Here is a 23,402-nt window from a genome sequence, read left to right as displayed (position 1 = left end):
CACTTTCATTGGACAATTTAACCTTTAAACCATTTTTAAATTCTTAAATTTTCTTTTAACTTACATTAATTTTCCACTACTTTTATATTATTTTTTATTCTTATTTTTTTATTAACTGTATTTAAACTTGTATTTTTTATTATTTAAAAAATTTAGAGAGACACTTGCCTGTCTTCCCCTATTATTTAGAATAAATGTTGTTAATAGTAGTAACAATTACTAACTCAAAAAAATACAATAATTATAATATAATTATTGAAATAATATAATATTATCCAATAATAGTAGTGTCGGTAACAAAGATATTATTTGAATCCTGTCCTCAATATTTCGTCCGTTTCAAATGTTTAAAATTTATTTTTGTTTTCTGTCAAAAAACTATATATTTATTTTCGCAGATTTCTAGATTCCTCAAAGAGAGAGGTGCAATTCCCGGTCAATTCTTAATTGAAATTTCTTCTGGATCGCTGTGAGCGCATGCTTAACGAGTCAAATGTATTAATTACATAATAAAATTAACTAAAGTATGTAATTATATATAAAATTTCAAAAAATCACTATCATTCTTCTTTTCACATCAATCACAAGCCTTATTTATGAAATTAAATTTATAGCATGGTATAATTATTTCAAAACCTTGGCAAATAACTTTGACCAACGACTCCTTCACCTTTGATCCGTTCAAAATACTATAAATTATATTAATAAAAAAATAGTAAACAATTTGATCAGACAAATATTTTACTGCAACAACAATGATTAAGTTAATCGTTGACGGATTAATCAGCCGCGCGTAACAAAAATTTAATTTTTCTTTCTTACATTAATCGAAGGTCAATCCAAAATTCCTCTTACTATAAATGTGCTCGTAGTAGAACGCACAAACCCGTAACTTAATAAGAAAGATCAATCTTCTAAGTTAATGCGATTGATACATTGAGCATATATAACAAAAAGGGAATGAAGGCCATGCAGATGCAATCGATCACCATACTGTTGCTGACTGCGTTAGCAGTAGCAGCTGACCAAGCCCTGCCCGGCTGCCCGAACTCTTGCGGAAGCGTTTCACAAATTCCGTATCCATTTGGCATAGGCAAATCTTCCGTCACCGGTGAAAACTGTTTCTTGGAGGACCAATTGGAGCTCACTTGCAGAGATTCCACTTTATATCGCGGAAACGGCAACGTCCAAATTCTGAACATAACCCTCGACGGTAAAATGGACATGCTCGCCTTCGTCTCGAAGGTTTGCAGAAAAGAATCTCTTGGTGGAGTAGAAACAGAAGGTAACGAACCCAGTCTCACAACTCCGGCTTTCGCCATTTCCAGCGAGGACAACAAGTTCGTAAGCGTGGGGTGCGACACTAATGGCTATCTCAACAGTTATCGCAATGGTGCGAAATCTTCAGTGGGGTGTTTGACAAGATGTAACAGCGAAGCCAGTGTGCAAATCATGCAGAGAGATGGAAACTGTACGGGGATAGGGTGTTGTCAGGTGGGTATTTTTTTTTTTTTATCCACCAACGTCAATGGTTAAATTTTGTTAAAATATTATATCTAGGTGATTCAAACCATGATTCCTCTATTTTTCTTTAATACCAAACTAATCTTATAACTCCTATTGACAGGTGGATATACCTCCCGGAATGATGAATATTACCATACAAGCATTTAGCTTTAACAATTTCAATTCCTCTTCTGACTTCAACAACTGCAGCTATTCCTTTGTCATAAAAAATGACAACTATACTTTCTCAATGGATCATTTAAAGGGTCTTCCGTTCCAAAAGGCACCCTTTGTTGTAGATTGGACTGTTGGAAATCAGACATGTTTCAATTCCACGAGTAAAACCGACTATGCATGTAAGAGTAATAGCTATTGTGAGGACTCGGCTATTAGAAAAAGTTACCGATGCAAATGTAAAGAAGGTTATGAGGGAAACCCGTACCATCCGGATGGTTGCCAAGGTAGGTAATTAATTAATCATCCTGAACGTTTAATATAATCGTTAATTTATTTAGTATGATTGGTTGACTTGTTCCATTGACTTTAGAAATTTGATAAAAATATATGTCGTCATTCTTTCTTTTTTCCTTCTTTTGAAAAGCAAGACATTGATCATTTCAACTTTGTTATTTCACGAAACTAGCTTAATAATCTGGGTCTTCCGTGGGTATTAATTTTATACTTATAATCTATATTTTTTAATTATTATGAGTCTTTTAATACAATTATCAATTATTTTGTTGAACATTTTTAGCAAATATGTGTAATATATATATATATATATATATAGATAAAGAGAAAGACATTTCTTAAAGTACATCAACTTATTATAGTTTTAGTTAGAGTATATCAACAACTTATACCATCAATATACTTTAAGTTAATATCTAACTATAACGTGTTAACGTATCCAACTAAAAAAAAGTGTGTATATTTAGATTAACAAGTCCCACAGGTATTTTTTTAACATACACATTCAAACATAGTTATATTGTAAGACAACCTTAAGTAATCACTTTCTCAGGTACTCCAATTAATGGTGTGTGTCTTAATAGGATAAATTATTTATAATTAATAAATATGTTGTCACATGACATATGTCTAGCGGCAAACTTTCTTTTATAAATATACAATGATTGATAATTAATAATTGATTAGATTCTAATCATGATTCATTACTGTAATAAGTATTACATAATTAAACAATTATTCTAATTATCATAAAAATGCATTTTGATGAATTAAAAAATAAAATAAAATTTTGTGAAAATTTAAAAGAAAAAAAAAGAATGAACAAAATGTTGTCACGTGACATTTATTGAAATGATAATTTTTTTATGATTGATAATTGATTATTATTTTTGTTTGACCACTGTAGACATTTTAGAATGTACGAATGGTCGGAACAATTGCGCAAGAGATGAATATTGTCGTGAAACCCTTGGATCTTTCCAATGTTTCTGTCCTGAAGGACTTATCGGAAATGGAACAAAAGAAGATGGAGAATGTCGACAAAAGCAGCGAAATGACGTATTTACCAAAGTCGCCATTGGTAAGCAAATAGTAATTAGCTCGTGTAGCTTTTGATTTTATTCCCTTTTGGTCATACATAGTATATTTTCATTTATAGAAGTTAGTATATAATTATTAACTAAGTGCTCAATCACATAATTGCTTTAAACAGGTGGAGGTGTAGGATTAATTGCTCTATTTATGGGGATTTCTTGGGTATACTTGATAAAGCAGAAAAGGAAAGTCCTCAAATTAAAGGAGAAGTTCTTTCAGCAAAATGGGGGCATCATTCTAAGACAGCAACTCTCTACAAGGAAAGACTCGTCTCAATCAACTACAATTTTCACTGCAGAGCAACTTGAAAAAGCAACCAACTATTTTGATGAGAAATTAGTCATTGGTAAAGGAGGTTATGGTACAGTTTTTAAAGGATTTCTGTCGGATAACAGGGTCGTTGCTATCAAAAAGTCCAAAATAGTGGATCAGAGCCAAATAGAGCAATTTATTAATGAGGTCATTGTATTATCACAAATTAATCACAGGAATGTGGTCAAACTGTTGGGTTGTTGTCTAGAGACAGAAGTTCCTTTACTAGTTTATGAATTTGTTAACAATGGTACCCTTTTTGATTATTTACACAATGAACACAAGGTGGCTAATGTATCCTGGAAAACCCGCCTAAGGGTAGCAACAGAGGTAGCTGGAGCTCTATCATATCTACACTCAGCAGCCTCCATACCCATCATTCACAGAGATGTGAAGACTGCCAACATACTCTTAGATGATACTTACACTGCCAAAGTGTCTGATTTTGGTGCTTCAAGATTGGTTCCACTTGACCAAACTGAATTAGCCACAATCGTGCAAGGAACCTTTGGGTATTTAGACCCAGAGTACATGCAAACAAGCCAATTGACTGAAAAAAGTGACGTTTATAGCTTTGGCGTAGTGCTTGTAGAACTGTTAACAGGAGAAAAACCTTTCTCTTTTGACAGGTCTGAAGAGAAACGAAGTCTTACAGTTCATTTTCTTTCTTGCTTGAAAGGTGATCGCTTATTTGAAGTTCTTCAAATCGGAATTTTGGATGAAAAAAATAAACAAGAGATCATGGATGTTGCTATTCTTGCTGCAAAGTGCTTGAGACTTAGAGGAGAAGAAAGGCCTAGCATGAAAGAAGTAGCAATGGCGTTGGAAGGAGTAAGAAGAATGGAGAAACACCCATGGACCAATAAAAGCCAAAATTTCCAGGAGACTCAATACTTGCTTCATGAGGCATATAGCACTCGTGAACATGGTGATAGTAGTGACCTTCAAAGTACTGGATATGACAGCCTGAGAAATCTTGAATTAATAGACTTTGGTGATGGAAGATGATTAACGCATTTCCACTTCAGTTTATTTCAATGTAAAGCATATTCCTTCTTTCATTTCTTGTAGTTGGTGTTGATATAATTCGAACAAGGAATTCTGTTTATGATATTTCCAATAACATTTCTACATGTTGCTTCCAATTACTTGTGCCCATTTTGCTGACTTGTTTCAAACCCAACGCTGCTATATACTTTTACTTTACTTTCCTATATGCAGAGAAGAATAATCAAAGGTATTATACATTCATTGTTATGGAAACTGCCTACAAATGTACTAGCAGTTACATCAGTTTGTCAGTCTTGGTATTGTATGAGGCAATTCTATTTCTGAGTTGTTCATAAACATGATTGAGGAACAAATAAATGAGAAATTATAAAGAGTAAAAAAGCATAGGAAGCTTGTGTGAGAAGGAAACAGATATGAAAATACACTACAAGAATATTTAAGACTAAATTACATACATCACTCACTTGTGAGGTTTGCACTTATTACATCCAACATCCCTCTATTTTTTATCCCTACTAAAAATCCGTTAATTTTTCATCAATAATTACACCTGGCCCCCTACCATGTTAATGCCATTTAAATGTGTGACAGAAATGAATCATGTGCATTGCACATAATATTTAATGATTTTTCTCTCCTAGAATACCCTTTTTTCTTACTCCTTAAAATAAGGGAATGTTTAAAAACAAAATGGTTGTTGAGATAAAAAGATCAAGAATAAGAGAAAGGATATATGTTAAAGGTTATGCACTCCATGTCTCCATGCATTAGCAACACCATAGTAATCTCACTCAAGTAGTTTTGAACAATTTCAAATCTTTCCCTATATCTCTTGCTCACCATAGTATTAAGACTTGAGGAATTTTAATCTGAAGAATCAAGTTACAGGTTCATCAATTTCTCATGGAATTAAGGATAATTGGCATTTACAAGAACTTCAACTCAATTTAATCATTCTACTACTTAACCACATCAATAACAATATTCCAAACTAAGGATAATTGGTATTTACATGTTCCTTTTTATCAACTTCGATTAAATTAATTTTTTCAAAAATCAAATTTCTATCTTCTTTCTCCCTAACGAAAGAAAAAGTTCTCCATTTTCATTCCCTCCATTTATAGGGTTAGATTTTTTGTCTTGAGTTTTCTAGAACTTGAACTTCCAGAGCTGCTTCTCCCCTTCAACACCTTCTCACACGACCCTCTCTTAACCTCTTCTCTCTTTTTCTTGGGCATGGCCACGATCATAACTTGAATCTTCTCGCTTGGGACAATCTCAGAGGGATTCCAAATGCAGGGTCTTTGTTTGGGGAACACCAGAGTAGGTTGAGGTTACACATGAGGGGGACCGGGGAGCACTATCAAGGCTTGTGACATAGACGAATTGGCCAAATTGGAGCTTGTTGGTGTCAGAGGCAAAGACAGAGTGGAAGGAGTTTGAGAGCCTGAGGAATTAGCAAAAAAATTAGATGCCACCCAAACACTAATCAACAATGTTAAATTGGAGGGTAAATTTGGATTATCATAAAATCATATTTTTTTTCTTCTTTTTAAATAACTTAATGGAACTAAAAAATGTTTAGGACAAGGGGCCTAAAAGTAATGTTCCAAAATAGAGGAGTATCGACTTTAATAAGACCATACTAAAATACTTGAAACACACTAGAAGGGGAGAGGGGTGAATAGTGTGATGAATTAAACTTGGTCTTTTGAAAACTATAAAAGACTTTTCTTAAAGCAGATATCAATGGACCAAGGATTTCATCCAAAGGATTTGATTTGTGTTTGAAAAAATCAGTTTGCAAAACTTGGATATGATAGTGTGGAAGTGACTTAAAGAAAAGGACAAGTTATATATAGAACCATTAATGAAAACACAACGGTTTTATATTGGTTCGTCCCAACTCTTTAGGTACGTCCAGTTCTCCTTTAAACCTTTTAGGGTTCCCCTGATCAAATATTTGATTACAACCAAGTATTTTCTATGCCACTTCTGACTACAATGAGTATTCTCATGGTCACTCCTAGCATTACACTTAATCTTTCCATGCGATTAAGACCCAAGTATTCTTTATCACCAAGTCACTCCTGGCTTTCACAAATAGTAAATATTTGATAGAAAAAGTACTTTAATCACTCAATGAGTGTTTACACAATAAGCTTGAATACTATGAAACTCGTTAACTTAGCAACGCTAACATTCACTCAATTCACTCTAGTTTCCTTCATCCAGTGAATTGATTCATTGAGAGATCCTAGCTAGTCGTTCACTAACAATTTTCTCTAGCTTTGGGGTGTGGGTACACACCTCAAACTCTTTATTCATTGAGTCACAGTATTTCTTCCAATAAATATATTGAAGTTCCTTATAAATTTAGATTCTATTAGGATGCAAGGAGTTATATATTATGTTTATTCTTTTCATTTGAATATGATATATATATATATATATATATATATATATATATATATATTAAAAATGTTTTGAACACAAACTAAAATCTTCCTAAGACGTAACAAGTCATTGTCCTAAAGGACTTGTATGTGGGTCCCACCCTTCCAGATACAATTGGAACTTCTAATGTACAATGAAGGCAACTGAAGAGGAACTACGGATCAAAGTGTTCCAAATCAAATCAAACCATTTGTAAACCATCAAATTAATTTTAAAAAATTGAAAACTACTTCTATTGAAAACCACAAAAACAAAAATTCTAAAAAATCTCATAATTTTTTTGATTTGGTTCAATTTTTGGATCTTGTTATAAAAATTTGAATCAAATCAAATAAACTGCATATTATAATTATAGTGATTTTTATTGTGGTAATTAATCATAAGTATTAAATAATTTAGTACTTTTCCTTTACTTTAAAATCAAGATGCTGCACATTTTACAAGAAGAGTTGGTAATATTGTTAAAAAAAATATTAAATATCAAGTGATGAACAAATTATTACTATGTTACAAGAAGAGTTGGTAATATTATTTTATATTAATACTAAATAGAAGTGAAAATAATAATTTTCAACTAAAATATGTTAAATGTGACACCCTCTACCCCCACATATATACTAATAAGGAATAAAAAAAATTCAAATATTAATTAAAATTATTTTTAAAACATTTTTTTTACAAGCCTTTCAAAGGGGAAAAGACTCACATTTATTTTCTTCTACATCATATTTAAACTTGTCCAAATAAATAATAAAGTATTCTCGACTCAACAAGGTCGTCTAAGCTTCATAAAATTAATATAGAGCTTATATCCTAATGTCACATCCTATCAGAGCGTTGTGTTCTCGTGTCCTCTAGCATGAGGTTCTTCATAGTCATCCACCTATTCATCTGCTCCCCCAAACACAAGTTCAAGATCATCACAAGATCCAAACACAACAACACACAAGGAATGAGTTATCACATTCCTAGCTAATAGAGAAAACAAGACAATTAAATATACATATTATATAAATGAGATACCACTTGCTTAAACATAGCTCACGTAACTTCACCACTTCGTCATTCAGAATTCACTTTTCAATCATCAATCACATTACACAAGAATCCCACGCTCCGATCAAGATATAATAACACATCAATTAGCAAGCATATGCAACAATTATGCTAAGACTCAATCCTATATGCAATGTGGTACCATGTCAGTGAAAAACCACCCTGGGGCGCTTAGGAGTACATAACAAGACACACCACACAATGGGGTTGTCAAGTCACTCTCACTAAGTAAGATCATAGGGAGACCAGTCAGGGTCACGATGTTTTGCGAGAATGCTACAACCATATGGGATCAACATAGGCTTAAAGGAGCACTCAAACCCGGTGACCCCCAAGGCCTACACTCCGAAGAGTCCGTCAGGGCCTCTGCCTCCTGATTCAGGTCCAACCCCTAAAATAATTTTTGCATGCAGACACTGCTCATGAATTATACAATACCCACGACCTTACACTCGTGTTTTAAACACGTTCAACACAATTGCGCTATGATTTAACACTGGTTCCTAAATAGGAAACCTACATTTTCTCTTTAACACTGCGCATCAACGCTTTTCTCAAGATAACGCTGGTCGGGTTATTGTACAATTCATAGCTTACAACACAAGTAATTCCACATCAAGTGTTAACTACACACTTATCCACAACTAAAACTCATTCACAATTTCACATCTCATAGTGTCACAATCCACCATCACATGTTTACACGTATCTCACAAATTAACACATGTTCAACTTTACACTTATACTCAATCTCAATAACAATATTATAATCTCAAAGCAACATGTTATTCTACAATTCATCACATACTCACAATTTGAATCATCATTTCATATCCTCAATATAACAATTTATATAAAAGACTATCACAACATGAGGACTAAAACCCCTCAAATAATATTACACAATTATATCAAAATCATAGGTCGAAATATACAAATATCAAGAGCACAATTTATCAAGCAATTTTCATTAGGACATCAATATTTTATTTATAATCATAAAGGAAAAATTGCAATTTAACAAACATCCCAAAATAAAACCCCAATTCAATCCTCTAAGGATCCCTACACATGTTCTCACTAATCCCCAACTGTGAATAACTCATCCCTTACCTCTGAGCGGACTCACGTGTCTTCAGCCAGTGATAATAACATCTCTAGCGGTTCCCTAAGATTCCTTCAGTTATTCCTCCGACTGCTCCGATAGAGTTCCCAAACGTGAGAGAGACGAAGAAGAGATTGAAACCTCCACTTGTACTGTCTTCATGCGATTCCTTTTTCTCCCTTCACGAATATTATTTCAAAAATCCCAATGGTGGAAGTGTGAGGAATTGAATTTCTAACAACATATCCAAATTTCATGAAAATCCAACGGTTAACGAAACCGGGATCGTAGTTTTACCGAGACAGTTTTGGGTTTCTGCGGGAAATTAAAATGTTACAATGCGAAGGGTTTTCCTCTAAGCTCATATATGATTTTGAAATTCCCAACGGTGATAATGGTCGGAATTGGGTTTCGAGCGGGAAAAAGAAAGGGTTTTGAGAGGAGAAGGGGAAAAACGAAAATGAGGTAAAAAAGAGTCACCTGACTTAACATAACTATTTATACCTAGGGACTCAGCCTATTATTTGCTCTATATTTATTTATTTATTTATTTTATAAAAACAAACTCTATTTTATTTTCTATCAAACAAATAAATGAAATACTCTTTTTATTTTCTCTCAAATCATTATTTTATTTTAATTAATAATTATATCTCCTTATTTATTTATTTATAAAATCTCATCATTTTTCTAAAACTCTATTTATTTATAAATAACAATCATTTTTAATCTAGATTACAAAAATTGGGATGTTACAATTCCACCCCTCTTAAAAGAAGTTTCGTCCCCGAAACTTTGCCGAAAGATTGAGAAAAAGATATCACACATATAGTTTTCAATATCAAGTTGTGTGCTCTGTTGAAACACTTATCTGTGACTTCGATCTTAAGAGTTTTCTACACTTGACGACAAATTTGGTGATCCTCGTTCCCTCAATGATAATTTTTCATGAGTTAAGTTGTGTTGCAAGAGTAACATCTCAACGATAATAGAATGTGAATGACATACTATTTGGAGTATAATAATATCATAGGAGACGCTAATGACAATTTGAAATGAACAAACAAACACAAGGAGACGCTACTAATCACGTGGTCGACTCTTTTTCGAACATCGGACGGTTCAAGAAAAATAATGAGTTTCGACTCTTTTAACTACCCTCAAATCTATCCCTCTTCCCTGAGCACGATCTTCCTTACTTAGGTATACTTGACTCATAACTCTCACTTAGGTCCAAGAATTGTAACGATTCAACTCTAAGGTTGCCTACCTGATACTAATTGGGTGCTAATTAGATAAGCAATACAGATTACTCCCTACTTCTGTAAGTTTGTTCACCTTAAGGTAATCTTTACACATATATACTCATGTCACCCTATAACTTTGCACTTGAACTTGAGGTTTCGATTGTTGTTTACAATATCTAACTCTATAACTAGGACACTAGTCATATCATCGGTTTCCTATTCAAGCTCTAACTACTAAGCTAGTTCTAACGTTTAAAACTAAACTCACAACAAGATTCTTGAGAATTTTACCCATATCTTTTATCTCGGATTCAACTCCAAAGATCCTCACAATGTATCAAACTAATGGTAATGTCTCCCAAAATATTATGGTGAACATCATGGTTACCTATTCTAAATCACATATAGGATAAATCTTTTCATAAGTCTTAAGTTGTCAAGAAACATTGATCACTATTTGTCCTCCTACAAGCACTCCTCTAAACTTAAAAATTATTTCAAATATTTTACTACTCCAATAAGGACCTACGCGGCTAAGATAGCACTCAACAGTTTACAGTGGTCGACTTCTTTATGAACTTATGGCTTACTCCTTACAAGGATCTCACTCAAAAACTTAAACTTACTTGAGTCATCTCCAACAAGCATTAAAGGTTAATCCAATGAGTCCTAAAATAACCTTTTGGTTCGACTACTAGTTAAGATCATTTCATCTTAATCTTAAGTTTCCTCTCATCTCAAAACAACTTCTGCCCAAGAAGGATTTGTAGTTATCTTTCACCTAGACGTAACATACTCTAAGGGTCATCTTCATCTAACTAAAATGCATAACAAAACTCTTAGCTCAAAACATGATTCCCAAGGGTCTATAACAACCTTATAATACACATCATAATTCAACTTAACTGGAAACATACTAAACACTAATCATCAAAACCACAACAAGAGCTAACTCAGGGTGAGAGATCTTGTCACGCATTCCACGAACACACATGGACATCAATCATATTATGACATGACCAGGTACACATAGAGGTCACAATAGGTACTAAGGTATTTCTTAAAGCATCCACAAACTTTTTCCATATTAAGGTAAAAAGAACTAATATTTATCTCGCTGATCATACAACTATCATCAATAATCTTTTAGGTCACCTACCCTTCGCAAGAACACTTACTCTTGAATCCTTCTATGCTTAACAATTAATGTCTTACTAACTACCTTACACTCTTCTTAAGGTTCCCCATTAAATCTTTTAACTATACTTTATAACTTTTCCAACTACACTATGTTCTCAAACAACTCTATACTAGATATTTCTCACGAACTACGGTTACAAGTTTCTATGGGTACTACACTTATAAGATTCTCAATCTTGCACTTAGGTGGTAACTAAGCATATCCTCAAGGAACACAAATACATGACTTACTAAGTTTGACTTTCGTCTATGGATAACAAGGATAATGCATACTCAAGTGTTTCCTCTCAAAACATCTTAACGTGATTGTCAAAGGCGAAGTCTCTTTTTATTCGTAATAGAAGTAACAACAAGAAAGATTATCAAGCAGTTTAACTAGACATGATTGGAAGATGAGCAACTAATAACAAGATGAACACTCGATTGATTAGGAGACAATAATTTTAAATCAAGAAGGATCACTCATCCAGAATCAACAATAGATACTCCAAATGAATTCTAGAAACGAAAACATAATCACAGTGTATGCACATATGGAGACATCAACTATCACTTGATTGCGACAGAAACATCAATAATCCAATTGTTTGATGTAGGCTCACAACACAAAGAATGAATTATACTCAAGCATGGAAGCATAATCGAATTACTTGACTTAAGCACGCAACACAAAGGATAAGTTGCACTAGAATCAGAAGGTACGGTTAAAAGAGTATTCTTTATGAAATATTTTTTTTTTATATGAGTCATTGAACTATAGAGTATCACCATTGCTAAGAACAAGAATCTCAAACAACCATACTCTTTATGCAATTAAGGTAAAACACCCTACTACAAGTATACATAGAATTATAAGGTTCTTATAATAAGTATACAACGTACATATAAGAAGTAAGAATTAAATAGTTAATAAGTATGTATTAAGGAATCATAAACTTCAACTACTACATTCAAGACTACGCACAAAATAAAGGGAGTTAAGTAGTCATGCGTTTACACATCAAGAAAGACACACTCATCCAAGATATATATATTATCCAAAAGGTTCTTGCAACACTAATCCACGCATCACAGGAGAAATAAGCTAACTAACAACATACACACAGGATGATAAAGGTTCATTAACACATTATCAATCAATATCAAGGCTACTTGCAACACCCAATGGCTTGCCATAATGTCTAACCGCACTTTGCAAATTATAGAGATGGTCAGTCTCATAACTCATGACTCAACAGTGGATTTATGGTATAGCAACATTAAGGTTGCAAGATACATACAAGCATTATTATTAAGTCTCATTTAATCATGTAGGAGAAAATACAAATAATAATTCAAACATGTTCAACAAAACTAGTCATAAGTAACCACACAGAGTGCACACCAGAATATGGTAAGCACATAACACACTGGCCGAAAGGTTCGACCTGCTCTGATACCACTAAATGTGACACCCTCTACCCCTCACATATATACTAATAAGGAATAAAAAAATTCAAATATTAATTAAAAGTATTTTTAAAACATTTTTTTTACAAGCCTTTCAAAGGGGAAAAAGGCTCACATTCATTTTCTTTTACATCATATTCAAACTTGTCCAAATAAATAATAAAGTATTCTCGACTCAACAAGGTCGTCTAAGCTTCATACAATTAATATAGAACTTATATCCTAATGTCACATCCTATCAGAGCGTTGTGTTCCCATGTCCTCTAGCATGAGGTTCTTCATAGTCATCCACCTATTCATCTGCTCCCCCGAACACAAGTTCAAGATCATCACAGGATCTAAACACAACAACACACAAGGAATGAGTTATCACATTCCTAGCTAATAGAGAAAACAAGACAATTAAATATACATATTATATAAATGAGATACCACTTGCTTAAACATAGCTCATGTAACTTCACCACTTCGTCATTCAAAATTCACTTTTCAATCATCAATCACATTACACAAGAATCCCACGCTCCGATCAAGATATAATAACACATCAATTAGCAAGCATATGCAACAGTTATGCTAAGACTCAATCATATATGCAATGTGGTACCATGTTAGTGAAAAACCACCCTGGGGCGCTTAGGAGTACATAACAAGACACACCACACAATGGGGTTGTCAAGTCACTCTCACTAAGTAAGATCATAGGGAGACCAGTCAGGGTCACGATGTTTTGCGAGAATGCTCCAACCATATGGGATCAACATAGGCTTAAAGGAGCACTCAAACCCGGTGACCCCCAAGGCCTACACTCCGAAGAGTCCGTCAGGGCCTCTGCCTCCTGATTCAGGTCCAACCCCTAAAATAATTTTTGCATGCAGGCACTGCTCATGAATTATACAATACCCACGACCTTACACTCGTGTTTTAAACACGTTCAACACAATTGCGCTACGATTTAACACTGGTTCCTAAATAGGAAACCTACATTTTCTCTTTAACACTGCGCATCAATGCTTTTCTCAAGATAACGCTGGTCGGGTTATTGTATAATTCATAGCTTACAACACAAGTAATTCCACATCAAGTGTTAACTACACACTTATCCACAACTAAAACTCATTCACAATTTCACATCTCATAGTGTCACAATCCACCATCACTTGTTTACACGTATCTCACAAATTAACACATGTTCAACTTTACACTTATACTCAATCTCAATAACAATATTATAATCTCAAAGCAACATGTTATTCTACAATTCATCACATACTCACAATTTGAATCATCATTTCATATCCTCAATATAACAATTTATATAAAAGACTATCACAACATGAGGACTAAAACCCCTCAAATAATATTAAACAATTATATCAAAATCATAGGTCGAAATATACAAATATCAAGAGCACAATTTATCAAGCAATTTTCATTAGGACATCAATATTTTATTTATAATCATAAGGGAAAAATTGCAATTTAACAAACATCCCAAAATAAAACCCCAATTTAATCCTCTAAGGATCCCTACACATGTTCTCACTAATCCCCAACTGTAAATAACTCATCCCTTACCTCTGAGCGGACTCACGTGTCTTCAGCCTGCGATAGTAACATCTCTAGCGGTTCCCTGAGATTCCTTCAGTTATTCCTCCGATTGCTCCGATAGAGTTCCCAAACGTCAGAGAGACGGAAAAGAGATTGAAACCTCCACTTCATGAATATTATTTCAAAATTCCCAACGGTGGAAGTGTGCGCAATTGAATTTCAAACAACATATCCAAATTTCATGAAAATCCAATGGTTAACGAAACCAGGATTGTAGTTTTACCGAGATAGTTTTGGGTTTGTGCAGGAAATTAAAATGCTACAATGCGAAGGGTTTTCTTTTAAGCTCAGATATGATTTTGAAATTCCCAACGGTGAGAATGTTCGGAATTGGGTTGCGAACGTGATACTCAAATTTCACGACGATCCCTGCTCGACGGGTGTGTCTTGCAGTCAAGCTCCCTTCTGCCTTTGCACTTGAGGGCCAATCTCCGTCTGGCCCGAGGAAACCTTTGCACGCCTCCGTTACCTTTTGGGAGGCCTACGCCCCATAGAAACTGTCTACGGTGAAAGTGTCCGAGATCGTCGTTTTTCTGAGACAGGTTCGGTGGGCTGCGGGAAAAAGAAAGGGTTTTGAGAGGAGAACGAAGATGAGGCCAAAAAGAGTCACCTGACTTAACATAACTATTTATACCTACGGACTCAGCCTATTATTTGTTCTATATTTATTTATTTATTTATTTTATAAAAACAAACTCTATTTTATTTTTTATCTAACAAATAAATGAAATACCCTTTTTATTTTCTCTCAAATCATTATTTTATTTTAATTAATAATTATATCTCCTTATTTTTTTATTTATAAAATCTCATCATTTTTCTAAAACTCTATTTATTTATAAATAACAATTATTTTTAATCTAAATTACAAAAATTGGAATGTTACATTAAACAAAATTTAATAAAAAATAAATTTATTTTTTAAAATAATATAGCATAATATTTATGTAAGTTTAGTTTATAGAATTTAAATTATAATAATAGATTAAAAATAAAAAAATTGCCAAACATCGAACTGAATTAAACTATAAAAAAATAATTTGATTCGGTTTAAATTTGATATTAAATTTAAATTAAATCAAATGATATCTTTATTTTATGTTTGATAAAACTCAAACCAAAACATTCTCAAAACACCCGTACTACGAAACCAGGAGAGCAGAGACAGAAAGAGAGAGAAGAGAAGGCAAGGCTCGTCGAGTGTATTGTGTGAAACTCAGTCAAAAAACGACAGCCATTCTCCAAAATGTTAAGAATTAAAAAATTAATTAAATGGGCTGTCAAAAACAAAAAGTTAATTAAATCGTTAATACTTAATAGTAATGAAATGATGTTAAGAGATTTGAATGCTGGAAACAGATATCTCTTGATTTTTTCAGGACCATTAAAGCTTAACAAAAGTCACATTAAAATAAAGGTTTCTCATAGTTTTGATTCAAATTTTAAAAATTCAAAATAATCTCAAAAAGAATTTTATTAAATAACAATGTATTAATCCTATGTGGCCCATTGTCGTATGCATAAGGGGAGGAGGGGACAAATCCATAGATTTGCATGCAACAGATCCACAAGACCTAATCTCATGCGCAATCTCATTTGCACAAAGCGTTAGGCACACGTTGATTGTTTTATAAACAAGGAAAGCAAAATATGTCTAGACAACGTGAGATTCTTGTCTTTTAGTATACCATTAAAATACAATAGTGTATTATTTTTTTATTATTAATTTTGTTTTTATTCTTTCGGGACCTAGTATTTCTATTTATTTTTCAGTTTCTTTTTTATCATGTTCTTAATAGATTATAAAACAAATGAAATCAATATTAAGCATGTTGTGTGCATTTGCCTACAGTTTACAGAGAAAGAATTCAGCAATAGCATAAACACCACCATATAGTGTACCAAAGATTTTAATGTGTTTTAATTTTTAAAGGATGAATTGATAAAAATAAAGAAACAATATAATGTTATAAAAGTTTAAATTTATTATCTTATATAAACTAGCAACAATCCTCAAAAATGGAAAATTCACAACAGAAACATGTCATTTTTTTATATAAAAAAATGTTCAACAAAATATGAAGATAAGAAACTTCCCAAGCCTTTCTCATTTCAGTCTTAAATCATGCTTGTATTTTTATTTTAGTTTGTTTTTCTTAGTGTTTCAAATCAGTGTCTGTAAAATAATTCCTTTTTAAAATGATTGTTTTCTTTGATTACATACTGGTTGTTTTTAATTAATGGTTAGTGACATCAAATGATTTGTTCATAGTTTAACAACCAGAAATATTACTATAACAACGAACAAAGACAAGTGCTAGTGCTCCTTTTCCGAAGGACTTCTTCTCACTGTAGCCTCTCCAATGAAACTATAGGTGTCTTTGCTTTTCCCTTAGTTGAGGAGTCCATGTCTTCAAGCATGCTAGTCTCTCCTTCAGAGCTGCTTTCACTGGAAGATGTATCGCTCAATGTGTGGGACATTGTCATATTCTTTTGCTTTGCATACTGAAATGAGTAGTTTGTTTTTCCCATTTGCACAGGAAGCACAGGTTTTGGTCTTGAGTGAGCCGTGTCCCTTCCCAAACTATAGTTGGTTGAGCGGAAGAGAGCTCTGAAAGATCCAAATGGTAAACAAGAAGTGAATTATTGTACATCCTTCTTAGGTGAAATAATACCATTATTTTTAAAACTAGACCGACCGTTGAACCAGTAAAAATACTTTTTATGGTTTATTAGTTTAACTGCGGTTAAACTGTGGACAAATCAGTGATAAATGAATTTGTATTTTTTAATATTGTATAATATTTTAAGTGATAAAATAATATAAAATTACAATAAATCAAGATATAAAAAATTATGTTTTATAAGATAAAAAATCAATGCTAATTGGAAAAATAATGTATACTTATTTGTAATCTTTAAACGTGTGTTTATTTATTTTTAAAATATTTTAGATTAAATTAAACTATAAAAAAAATGCATATATGAAAAAATTTGAAAAATATTGGTTCAAACTGGTTTGTTTGTTGCACCAGTTTTTATGATTTGACCAGTTCCTACCCGTACTGAGAAGAGTCAATTTTTTGGAGTTATTAGACTAGTCAAAATGGGCCGGTCTGATTTTAAAAATAATGAGTAGTTCATAAGAAGAAAGAATGCGGGAAAGAAGAAAAGTACAAACTACACTATTTTGAACTAACTCTATTGTCAAGGAAGCTTCCAAGGCCTTGATCTTTAAGCTTCTCTTTTGCCCAGAATGTACAGCAGAATCTTACAAGTCCAATTAGTATCAACAAGAGAGCAGACTCAAAGAGCAGAAACAAGACTATTGCCCTTTCGTTACCTGCAAAAAACTTACAACTATATACACTCAATTGTTAAAATGTGGCTACATTTTCATAATGTACGAAGTTGTACATTACCTGTGTAGACACTGACAAGCTTGGTTCTTTCCTGAGAGCAGCTTGATGCAAGCTTCTGACCTATGAAGTGATGAGGAATAATTGTTAATCGTTTGACATAAAGATTTAAAGTTGTACTATGATATACACTAAACTAAAACCAAGATACTGTAGTCTTGCATGTATAAAGACAACCTAACTTGTTTGTTACATATTCAAAAAAAAAAAAACTGATTCTGATGTCAAACAATTTAGATAATAATTTTTAAAAATTTTAAGAAAAGGAAGAAACTAGTTTATAACTATTTTTTTTTTATCAATAAATGTTAATTATTAGTTTGTTAATTTTTGTTAGGAGGGAGGATCGAATCCACGACCTTGCCCCCCTTCTACTCTTTCTTAACCACCCATTCAACCTTATATCTCTTAATTTATCACTAAATTTAAAGCTGATTAATTTAGTGATTATTTTAAAGATTTTGAATAATTGCCTGACATCTTTGTCAATTTAATATAATTAAAAAAATTCCTGAAACTGTAATCTGTCACTCAGTTTAGGCCAAAGTTACATGCAATGCATGACTTAGTCGAGAATATTAACATATGTTTAGGGATCAAAATGAGAGTAAGTAGTTAAATTTAAAGATTTAGATAGCATGAATGACAGTTTCAGGGGCTAAATTAGTCATTGACTTGTTAAAAATTTGGTTTTTTTTATCTAAAGGCAGGTGAAGAAAAGATTTGTACCTATAGTACGACATTGCAGCGGAGTGCCAATCTCTGCTTTGAATATCAGACCAACTCATTAGTTCATTCAAATAAACTACTTCATATCAAACATATAGTTCCCAAAAGTAAATATTCCAGGGTATTTTTAGCTATCCAACTTGCACTTCCTTAAATGAATGATCAACATTCTTCGAAAGGCCACTGCTAAGTGTCCAACTTCTCATCTTTTGATTTAATAGGAGCAACCCTTATTCAATATTATTAAAATAAAATAAAAACAAAAAAAAGATTAGTTAAGAGAGTGCACTCTTACTTGAAGCAGCAAGGAAAGCAAGAAGAATCTCCTCATTCATGACAAATTGACTTAGATCACTCTTAGAAAATAAAGTAGAAACATGACCTGATTGAATCATGCGCACAGAAAAATAGTTAGTGTGCTGCTATGGAAACTTCATTACAAATGCAAAGTGTTACGAGGAAATGACTGGGAAATATGTACCAGGATAGCTTTCAGACCAATATATTGATCCAGTTGCAGGAACCAACATAGTGAACAATGCAGCTTTTGGTTGAATTGCTGAAACTACAGTGTATTCACCAATTGTGTGGCTAATTTTTCCTTCCATCTCTATTTGTGAACTGTAGATTGCAAATCCAGAGCAATCAAGAAAAGGACCAACTTGAATTATAGAGTTTTCTGCATTCATTCTTGAGAATTTCTTAAGAACCCCAGTTGGAGAAAACGAGTATAAGAACCCATCCAACGAACCAATAGATATCCATCCTGTTACATTAAGTGTGCTCTAGTAAAGTAAGTTCATATTCCACTTTGAGATTAATGAAGAAGTTTATATATGACACACTTTAAAATACTGGGGGCAAGTATGATGCAAATGAATGCTGCATTATTAGGCATGATTGTCTAGATGCACCAGAAAGTACTTGGAAGAAAAGTTAGAGAAGATTGTGTTATCATAGAATCATATAAAATTCTAATTTAGATATAATTTATTCACGTAAAGGAGATATAGGTAGATTCTTCATACAGTTCCATGGCACAATGGTTTGCAAAAGGGATTCATATAAAGAGAGTGAGAACATGGAAACCAATCAGAAAGTGTATCATAAGAAATGTTATTGCTGGACACAACAACAAAGCCTTATCTCACTTGGTGAGATAGGCTACATTGATCACACCATGTCATTCGGCAAGATTAGATAAATTTTAACATTTCTTTACTAAATAAGTTTAATTTCTATGCACTGTTAGTGTACAAAATTTTACACAATCAACCAATCAGAAGTAATGGTAAATATGACTTTTATGGTAGTTAGTTAAAAATCAATAAACATATCACACATGGCAATTTGTGATTGAATAATAATGTAAAAATCATGTATGTTGTTAGTACATAGACTGTTTTCTCTTGCAGAATTTCCACATATATTTATTAAGACATTGGTCATGCATGTACTAATTGAGAGACCCCATATAATTGGTAATGCATAATGAAATAATATTTTTTTAGAGTAAGCCTTAAAACTAATCGAACAGCAAACAACTTACCATTAGAGTCCACTACAGGTGCAGAGTCAACTTTGCTTAATGGCCCAATACTTCTCTGCCACAACACATTACCTGAAAAGACATCTAGAGCCAGAACAAGAGCCTTGGCTGGAACTGTTACATACAGATGACCATTGTTTCCTAGAGTGATGGTGAAATTTTTGTCTAATGAACTAAAATCTTGAATCCATCTAAAGTAACGGCTACGAACTGACAAACAATAGAGTTCACCCTCTGTGTTTGAGATCTGCAAATGCAAAAACCAAAATATCTTTAAGTTGTTTTGATTTTCTACTTTCAGTTTGGTTATTCAGATTCTTCCTTGCATTATCCTATCTTCTTCTCTCACTCCTACTATCTAAAACAAAAACACTATCATACACACCCTAAAATACTCCAAAAACTAGTTACCATTTCATGCATAGTTGTTGTCAAGTACATTTTTTAATTACTATTAGTGAATTATAACTTACATCTTTTTCCATATTGGCCGAGCCTACATCTGATCCATCACATATAATTTTTTTAAGGCCACCAAAATCATAATTGTTGCAAAAACCATTATTCAATATGCACTTCACTGCTAATCCAAAGTGCATAATAGATATTCATATTACAATAAACAAGGATGAGTGAACCTTACATATATACTACCCTCACAATGATCAAGCAAAGGAACTGAAGCAAAGTAACAATTTGTAAGATTTTTCCTGCATCCTTGACGGTAGCCGAATTGGTAAAGCACAGGTTCCACACTCCAAAGCAAATGTCCACGTGACTGATATGCAAAGAGTCCTCTGTTCTTGACATTGATATAAATAGTTGAGCCTAATGTGCTCACTGAGAGCCCAATAATTTCAGCCTCTGCCACATGACCTGGTCCCGGACCGAAGAAAACTTCTGCTTCAGGCTCAGAAGTTCCAATGTTTCCATAACTAATCACCAATATTCTGTTATCAGCTACCAAGTATATCTGCAATTGCATTACAAAAATTAGTAACCTCCACCACCCTGCCACAAACAAAAACCTTCCCCCTTTCCCATCAAAGTGTGAAGGCTTACATGGATCGAATGACACCCTTATATCATCTCTTCTGTTTACTATAAATTGAAATAATGGCCTTGCCTAGACAAGTATCACTTTCTCATCATTGTTATTTGAGTAAATAGTGTATGCAATAACAACATAAAGGATTTTTAGACAGACATCTAATCACAATTATGATGTATGATTAATTTGTTGACTTTCACAATAACTACTTGAAATTCATACCTAATGTATTCTATGATTTCTGATTGGTTGACATTGTGAAACCTTTTACATTGACAATGTATATAAAAAAAAAATTCCCATTTGTTTGCACTTTTTTTGTTGATGTCCCTTACTTTTTAGTAGTTATTATTGTTGTTGTTACATGCATAAAGATTAATGTGACTCGTGAGTGCAAGGGTGATGGGTCAACTATGACGAAAAGAACATGTTTTTGTAGAAGATATTCAGATCAAGGAATATCCCACTAGTGCAGAAAACAAGATAATTCTCAATTTCCCAATAAAAATTTATACATGAAAAGAATTATAATTTGAATTCAACTTAAGTAACATGAAAGTTTGTAGTGTGACAAACAAAACTAAATATAAATCACCTTGCCATGACCTCCATGAACTGGGGCAGTACCAAGGTTGCATTTGTAGTCTAAATGCATGATCCATGCAATGGTACCATTGCTTTCAAATGCAAAAAAGTTGTCATGAGAACAAACGTAGATTCTTCCATCATCTCTAAGAAGAGGTTTTGAAAGCAAATGATATGCAGAGACAAAAGAAGAGAAAGTAGCAACCAACACCACCAATACAAGGAAAACAAGTAATTGGGTCATTGCACATTACAGAAACACCATGTTGTTGTCGCAGTTAAGGTTTCAAGACAGTTATTATAATGGATAATAATGGGTAAAAACTGTCTTAGGCTGTGAAACAAAACTGTCCACAACCAACAATGCGTACTTGATAAAAGAAAAATAAAAAACTGACGCCTCTCACATTGAAATAAAAACTGATGCGTGATTTTGTGTAACTGTTATTTCAGTTTCACTCACTGTGCACTATATTTCCTTACTTCTTCTAAATTTTATTCCTCCATTTTATTTGCACCCTTATCGATCCTTAACATAATTTGCAGACTTAACATGCTTTGTATGTCAGCATTTCGCAATTCAGATTTAACGGTTAACACAACTCGGTATTATCACAATACAATTAATTTTTCACACATTGAAGAAAGAAGCTGAGCAGAGAGAGACCGTTCGGGAAAATTCAACCTATAATAAGAATAAGAGAGAATTACAGATTCTGAGAGGAGAAGAGGGAGGTTACCGGTGGCCAGAGTGGAAAGTGCCGTTGAAGGAAGGAGAGAAGCGTCGAATCGAGAGTAAGGAATTTGTGTTCTGCTGTGTGGGGGTTTGGGTAAGTGAAATCAAAAGTAAGTTTGGAGATGCCACGTCACCTGCAAGCGTTCATCTCTATTTGCCTTTCGCTCTTCGCTTTCGGTCCGAGGAGTTAATCGCGGCGGCGGCGGCGGCGGCGGTGCAGCAGGCGAGGAATTTTGCGGCGTAATTTGTTGATATGGGTGGGTGATCCGTCATGCAAGTACCCAATCCATCATCTGAAAAAAATTTGTTTATTTTTTTATAATGGTTAACACGTAATTTTTGTTTACCATGAATACAGTTTCATGTTCTTATGCCTCGGATGTGAGATTTTTTTACATGATACAATCTCTTTTTAATTATTTGTGTTTATCTTTTAATTTTTTTCTCTGATATGTTATGTGCATTTAACTTTAAGCAATTCATTGACAATCAAAATTTGAAAGAATTTATCATATTTTGTGATAAGTTTGATTTTAAAAAATTCATTTATTTTTTATATTATTTTTCTCTTAAGCTTACCTTTTTTAACTTATTTTTATGTTCGTTTTATATTATTCTCTCAATCTTATTTTTCTCATTAATCCACTCTAAAACTCTCCAATAATCATCTTTTTAATTATATTCTTTATTAATTTCTTTTTTACATTAATGTATGAAAATTCTCTTTTTTTAACAGATGATGTAAAGTCTGGGTAATTTAAATACTCAACAATGAGAACAACAACAAATAGAAACATAAAGGAAAAATATAAA

General features: G+C 33.0%; 2 protein-coding genes across 2 annotated transcripts; one reads left to right on the top strand and one right to left on the bottom strand.

Annotated features, from left to right (window-relative positions):
* Positions 1 to 879: 879 nt before the first annotated feature.
* On the top strand, positions 880 to 4,529 carry LOC114384275 (putative wall-associated receptor kinase-like 16). The gene is made up of 4 exons (XM_028343937.1): positions 880 to 1,494; positions 1,628 to 1,967; positions 2,885 to 3,058; positions 3,191 to 4,529. The coding sequence occupies exons 1-4, from the start codon at positions 961 to 963 to the stop codon at positions 4,390 to 4,392; spliced, it is 2,250 nt and encodes a 749-aa protein (XP_028199738.1). The 5' UTR covers positions 880 to 960; the 3' UTR covers positions 4,393 to 4,529.
* Positions 4,530 to 16,599: 12,070 nt separating this feature from the next.
* LOC114383993 (protein GAMETE EXPRESSED 3-like) lies at positions 16,600 to 22,733 on the bottom strand (the record flags this gene model as incomplete). Its single annotated transcript, XM_028343677.1, has 10 exons — positions 16,600 to 17,131; positions 17,721 to 17,863; positions 17,943 to 18,002; positions 18,669 to 18,704; positions 18,964 to 19,050; positions 19,150 to 19,434; positions 20,218 to 20,464; positions 20,861 to 21,190; positions 21,864 to 21,945; positions 22,594 to 22,733. Coding segments are annotated over 10 exons (1,437 nt in total), but the record flags the coding sequence as incomplete, so codon positions are not given.
* Positions 22,734 to 23,402: the final 669 nt, after the last annotated feature.

Source organism: Glycine soja, chromosome 14 (assembly GCF_004193775.1).
Source record: "Glycine soja cultivar W05 chromosome 14, ASM419377v2, whole genome shotgun sequence".
Lineage (NCBI taxonomy): Eukaryota > Viridiplantae > Streptophyta > Magnoliopsida > Fabales > Fabaceae > Glycine > Glycine soja.
Note: the sequence above shows the minus strand (reverse complement) of the source record. Positions and strands in the feature narration are given on the sequence as shown.